At 41.7% G+C, this 6,786-nt stretch overlaps 1 protein-coding gene across 1 annotated transcript; it reads right to left on the bottom strand.

Moving 5' to 3' along the window:
* Positions 1-1,481: 1,481 nt before the first annotated feature.
* Positions 1,482-5,556, bottom strand: rsrp1 (arginine/serine-rich protein 1). Its single transcript, XM_066679715.1, has 5 exons — positions 5,432-5,556; positions 3,651-4,286; positions 3,242-3,414; positions 1,961-2,041; positions 1,482-1,862 (listed from the first exon to the last, which is right to left on the bottom strand). Exons 2-5 carry the CDS (start codon positions 4,276-4,278, stop codon positions 1,722-1,724), a joined length of 1,023 nt encoding a protein of 340 aa, XP_066535812.1. The 5' UTR covers positions 4,279-4,286; positions 5,432-5,556; the 3' UTR covers positions 1,482-1,721.
* Between the last annotated feature and the right edge of the window lie 1,230 nt (positions 5,557-6,786).

The following is a 6,786-nucleotide window of genomic DNA, read 5'->3' as shown; positions in this document are numbered from 1 at the left end:
CATCATCGAATGCGGTTTCTGCAAACAGTCACCACTTTAGGCAGTTGAATTTGTGATGTTTATATTGTAATTTACTTTAAACAACTCGTATATCAAGGCTTTTGCTTATATTTTCCACCTTACAGGGCTGTTTTTTTGGTGTTTTATTAATTAGATTTTTATTAAAACAAGTATCATTATAAAATTCTTTGTTCTCGTGGAGTTTTCTAGAGACTTCTTGCGTTTCATTTGTAGAGCAGTGTCGCCCCCTAGCGATTCACATCTGGTCATAATCACAATCCCTAGTACATTTACTGAGGGCTGTGGCGCTGCAGAACTGTGTTCTCCTGAGTGATCCATCACGAAACTTTGAGGTGAGTTGGAGATTTGTGCCTGACTTAAAATGCCATCAAAACCTCATACCAATGTTCCAAAGTTTAGTATAAAGCTGGTGTTACAGCACTAAACAGCCTTGGTTTCAAAGGAAATGTAGAATGTGTTCAAAAACCTTTGGTGCCCAAGTAATAAAATGAATCCATCCAGTCTGTAACTGCATTATCCAGCTCAGTCTACTCAAAATCCTCCTGCAAAAGACAGGGACACACCGTGGGGAGGGTGCCAGTCCACAGGGCATCACATACTCACCCATCCAATCACACCCTTGGACAATTAAAACACTCACCCAGTCACTCTCACCTGCGGAAACTTACGTTTAGATCCTGGGTGGAAACTGGTGCACCTGAAGGAAACCCATGCAGACACATGGAGAACACACCACTCTTCCCAGCTGACCCAAGGTGGGGTTTGAACCCACAACCCCAGGTCCCTGAAGCTGTGACTGTAACACTCCCTGCAGCACCAGTGTTGCCCAAAGTACTTACAAATACGATTGAATGCTAAAATGTGTCATTTAAAACAAAAATGGAAGTCCTCAGTAGGCCAGCTTGTCCAATAAGAGCCGAGGGATAGCCCCCGTCCCAAAACGTTTAACTTATTTGGGTCACTGAGATATCTGGCTTTGGGGAGCAGTCCTCAGATTCACTTGCACGATAATGGAAGGCTAAGTGGTGCTTTCAATTTTCTGAGGAAACTGATCAAAAGACTGCTCTACCACAGCCCTCTAAAAGACAATGGTTTCTCTCTTATGGTTTTACCAGTTTATCTTTGGTCTGACCATCATTGAATATTTATCATCGCTCAACGTCAGTTGAAACAGCTTCAGAGTTGTGTTTAGCTTAAGACCCTTTAGATAAAATAAAGCAAATATCGTTTTTTAAAAAACAAAAACCCAAGACAATCCCTGGGCCAACTGTATTCATCAAGACAGAAAGAGTTCAGTTAGTATCCACTACTTAATGTTTTCTTCTCCTCATATTGCAGTACATTCCTTTCCAGTTCCATTACTGCTTCATCTCCATGTAGAGTATTCGAACAATGATGAACGAAGGGTCTGCACTCTTGGGTTTATAAATAAAGACTCAACACAAAGACTCAAACACTTCGACTGTCAGATTTTATTTTTTATTCAGGAATGTCTTGTTAACCACAAAAAACAACACTATACAACACTAACTCCCACCTGTTTGCAATCCTCTTGTCTTCCTCCAACAAAATCACTTTACATCTGAAAGAAAACACGTCGGATGAAACAAACATCACACCCCCTCCCCGTTTCCCTCTGTACAGACTATTTACAGTATTTACAGAGTCCATAAAGGTTCCGCCCAGAGATGGAGGGAGGGTCAGTGTTTGTTAGGAGAGGATTTCTTGATAGGGACCCACTGTCCGTATGGCTTCCTGTTCCCCACGCTGTCTGCTCTGGATGTTACCTTACTCTCCGCCACATGGAAAGTCGGGCTGCTCGAGGGCTTGGCCACTGTGTTCTGAGGGAGGAGAATAATTATTGATTGATTAGTGGAAAGGACAGGAACACAGTGTATTATTGATGTTTATAAACATAATTCTGTGTCTAAAGACTTACGTTTATGCTGAAGTTGATTGGTTTTCTCGTTGGAGACATTTTAGCATCTTCCTTGTCGTCTTCATTTGCCACGTCTTGGACCTACAGAGACAGGGAGAGGAGGGAAGTTAGATCAACCTCTTGATGCTCCACACGCACACGACATCTCACTCTATCCTTCTCTACATGCACAAAGATACATGGGAACAGGCCGACTTAAAGGTGGCCCTGAGTCTGACACTGTTCTGGTTTCTAACTCCATCAACAGTTTGTGATGTTGACAGAGGAATGATATCAATACAAAAGGCATAAAGTAATAAATGATAAAGCAAAAGAAAATGAGGTCAAAAATCCTTCTCTGAGTAGAATGATGAAGATGCGTGAAAGTAATTTTTCCAAACCCCATCCAGCGCTCGGAGCGCAGACGTGTCTTTGGTAAACGTGAGGCTGCTCTTCTGATTTAAGGGTCAATAAAAGCCAGTCTGTACGCCTGAGTTCCTTCAGACACACGGATTCTGGTGAATAACAACGCACCCAATTCAACAGCAAAGAAACATGATCAAATTCCTGTAGCTATCCTTGTGAAAGATGTATGGATTACCATTAAAAGCCTAAAGAGTGTGTGAAAACAAGTGAAACGCTGTGTTACAAGTTACAGTAGTTTACTGTGTGTTAAAAATATTGTGGAGAAAGTCTAGCACTAGTAACATTTGCACTGAAGTTACTTGACCTTTATGCAACACAAGATTTAAAACCTTCTTGTCACTCAAAAGTTTCCCCCTCTTTCTCCCATTCCAAAGGGTGGAGGAGTGCAGACCACTGTCATGTGATCTACAGGAACAGAAATGATACAGAAACAAAGCAGTTGAAGCGCTCCTGAAGACATTGAGGAAGGTAAAAATAAAAGTGTTACTCTCTCTTGTACGCACAGGGGTGCATACACACACACATTCTCTCACACACACACACACACTTGTACATACTCATGTTTTTACCATTACCTACTCCCGTCATGACAGTATGTAGCTGTTGGTGGTCTATATTTTTGCCTTCATCACGCTTCCATTAAATCCATCAGCCAAAAACAATCACGTCTGAGGAGATAATTTACACGATGACCCGGGTTGGGTTATACACAGCAACATTACACTACTTTCAAAGTTTAAACATCCTCACAACGAGCATGCAACTAAACCACATGCTAAAATAAATCTGAAAATCTGTTCTATTTATTCAAGTCAAGTACCTCTTTGACAAAGGTTCTTATAAATCGTAGAGGAGATGCATCTATCTAACGCTCACCTGCTCAGGTCTCCTCAGTGTCTCCGGCTCTGCTCTCACCCGTTCTTCAGGCTTACGCTCTGGTTTCCTCTCTCGCTCTTCCAAAGTCTTCACACTCTTGGGCAACTCCAGGTTCTGGACGCCGAGAAGTCTCGCTGCGTTCTCTTTAGCAATGTTGAGGAGATTCATTTTTTCTGTTGGAGGACAGAGAGGAAAATCTGTTAAATTCTGTGTTCCTGAGTATGGTCACCAACCCTTGTCCTGGAGATATAGTTATATAAAGAATTTTGCTTTAATGGCCCAGTAAATCAAGTGGAGTAATCATCTGATCTCTCTCTAGAAGAAGGGCTGGCGACCATTTGTTCAACTAAAGCAATAGTTTACCAAAAAAAAAAACCAAATGAATCCACCCTTTTCTGAAAATATCTACCTTTCCGACTCAGTCGAACAGAAGAGCGCTCGGGAGACCTCGACCTACTCCTGTAGTCTCTGTACCTCCTCCTGGGTGAGGGTGAGAACCTGCACCTGTACCGCCCCACAAACATGCCCCCCACCCTCCTGTGGCTGGAGGATCGGGATCGGGACCTGCGCCAGCGTTTGGAGTAGCGGCCACGTGAAGAAGAGCGGCTGCTGGAGCGAGAGTGTGCCCTGTGCCGGGATTCCCGGTGGCGATAGGGAGAGGGGCTGCGTGAGCGAGAGCGAGCCCGGTAGCGGCGTTGGTGGTGGTGGTAACAGCGGGATCGGTCAGAAGCGCGGTGGCATCTTGGGTGAGAGCGGGAACGTGAGCGGGATCGCGAGTCACTGTCGGAGGAAGAAGATGACGACGATGAGGAGGAGGAGGACGGAGATGAGCGGGACCTGCGCCGATGTCGCCTGTGACGTCGACGTGACCCATGAGACCCATAGGAGGAGCAGCTGCTCTGATTGCTGGAGTACGAACTGTCCCGGCTGCTACTGCGGCTGCTTGAGCGAGAGGAGTTGGTCTCCTGGTCGAAAATCAGCCTCATTCCCTCGCTGATGCGAGCCTTTTGGGCCTGGTTGCCGTCCTCGGTCTTCATTGTTAAACCTGTGGAAGGTATAGATTGTTAAAATTTCCCCAAACCTACTTATTTAGGAAAAAACGTATTAGCAAAGAATTTACACTATAACACTATATATAACATTAAATTTAATACACACTTATGCTTATATTATTTCACCCAGCAACAAACCTGTTCTAGTGCGTAACAAAACAACTGTGACCTACAAATAACCATTATTTGTAAAATCAAGAAAATGTAAATATTCAGAGAAAGATGTGGAAATATTAGTTACAGGCATTGACTATTATTTAAAATAACAATACACCAATCGAAAAAGCACGGTGTTCCGCTGAAGGACTGCAGGGCGGTGGGGAATGTTCTAGCAGAGCTCTAACAAAACAGTCCGCTTATGTAACATTCCCTCCCCCCACCGCAGTCTGTTTGCGTAACAACAAACAATGGAAAAACCCCTGGCCTGAGCATCTCACACCTCACACTAATTAAATCATCGGAGATTTCATCAAACGTAGAATACCTGTGTGAACTGCATTCATCTAGGATCAATTTTCCTGAACGGTGATGACATTAAACCAACTAGACCACGTTATACTTGTTTTTCAGAGCGCTATCGCTACATAATGCAATCCCAGTTTCACAACAGCCACTCTGAATAAATGACTCATCTAAATTCACGATTGTTAAAAATGAGCAGAGAATTAAAAAAAATTACACTTGAATCCCCCCTTTAGACCAGTAACCTACTCTCGTTAACGGTACTTTTAACCCTCTACCAACATTTTTCATGGAACTAGCGTTAGTTGTCCAACATAAACCAAATTTATCGTTAGTATACGTTAGACAGTAGTTTAATTATTAACGTTTAAATTGTGATGAAATCTATTTGTATTCGAGGGTTGTTCCCGTTTCCCGTTCCACCTTAAATGCTGTTAAGGTAGAAATCGCTTAGATTAAACGCCGAGTCATTTAATGTGAACTGAATGGTTGGAATAAGACGATATTATAGCCTTAGAGAACATTAAAAAACCAAAAACATCATTAGTAAACAGTCATATGTTATCGTTAGCTAGTGTAGCGTTAGTGCAGAACTACTCTAGTCAAACGAATCGAAACCAAAACATGAAACAAAGCATTAAAAACAGTAATTACTTCAAAAACACGACAAATATACCTCGTAAAACTCTGGAAATTCTCGAAAACCCCAAGATAAACGCTGTTTTCTCGCGATAGGCTGAGAGAGACGAACAGCTGCAGCTCACCAACGGACGTCTTCTCTGGAATCTGACTGAACCGAATTTTCCAGAAGGGTAATGCTACAGAGGGAGGGGCTAAAGGACAGAATAACTGCCAATCATTTAACTGCAGCCAATCAGATACTTGTTCGTTGTTACATCGCTTTGCATTCAACCAATCACCAACCAGAGTTGTTGTTCAGCTGGCTATTATTTTTAAAGGCCAACTCTTCTCGAACTTGCCAGAAGCTCACCCCCCCACCCGTCTGCTACTCCCAAGCTACATAGAGCGTACTTTTAGCCCCTACACACAAACTGTTCATATTTTTCCTGATAGATTACTGTTTTAAATTCTGTCTCGTGTACCAATTTTGGAATTTGAATATACTACGCTATTTGGTTAAGGAAACTAACATTTCATAACGTATTACATAACTCATACATAGTGTACTATAGGGTCGAGGGCTATTTCTGAGTTTAGCAAGTAAAGTCTGTCCCGTAGACAGAGCTAAGAGGAGCTAAAAAACAAAACATGTCAATTGTACAATCTTAAACATTGGGTTCAAGTCATCTCGCTAACTAAATAACCATTCTTTGTGGAATACTCCCCTCTGTTAGCTTGCCAAACAACCACACATATGAAATTATTTGATAAAGACCTGCTCACTACAGTACATGCATTATACAAGAATAATTAACAGGTTGTATGAACACAAAATATATGGTGAAATGTTAAAGTGTTGAGAAGGAACTTTTATCATACAATATTTATTTCCAAAAATCTTTTTATTACATATTTTATCATCTTTGTATCTGAATTTTTGGGCAGTTTTTATGTAAAAATGTCCTCTTCGCTAAAGAAACCTCAGTGTGATAATATTTACAGGAGTGTATCCTATAAAAATTAATACAATGTAAAATGTGCCATAAATATTGCATGGGCCACGTTTAATTTTTTCCAGAATGTTTCTGCGAATCATGAGTAGCGTTAAATCAGATGTGCCGATGTATTTAAAGAATGTTTTTACTTTTTTTCAAATGTATTATTTTTTTCTGTCATTTTATATTTCTTTATTTGGGAGTGACGCATTTATACTTTTAACTCGCTCCTCACTGCTGTGCGCTCAGGGTCCGGGTGAACAGCGGAAGGCTCATTATCATTTAAAGGAACATGTGCTGAAAGCGTTGATTCTGAGCAGGGCTGTTAAAACGGGGAGAACACTGCTTTGGGGTTTGCTAATCCTTGTGTTATTTTGACCACAGATGTTTCGCTAAGACGCTGTGTTCACTTGAA

This window comes from Hoplias malabaricus, chromosome 8 (assembly GCF_029633855.1).
Source record: "Hoplias malabaricus isolate fHopMal1 chromosome 8, fHopMal1.hap1, whole genome shotgun sequence".
Taxonomy (NCBI): Eukaryota; Metazoa; Chordata; class Actinopteri; order Characiformes; family Erythrinidae; genus Hoplias; species Hoplias malabaricus.
Note: the sequence above shows the minus strand (reverse complement) of the source record. Positions and strands in the feature narration are given on the sequence as shown.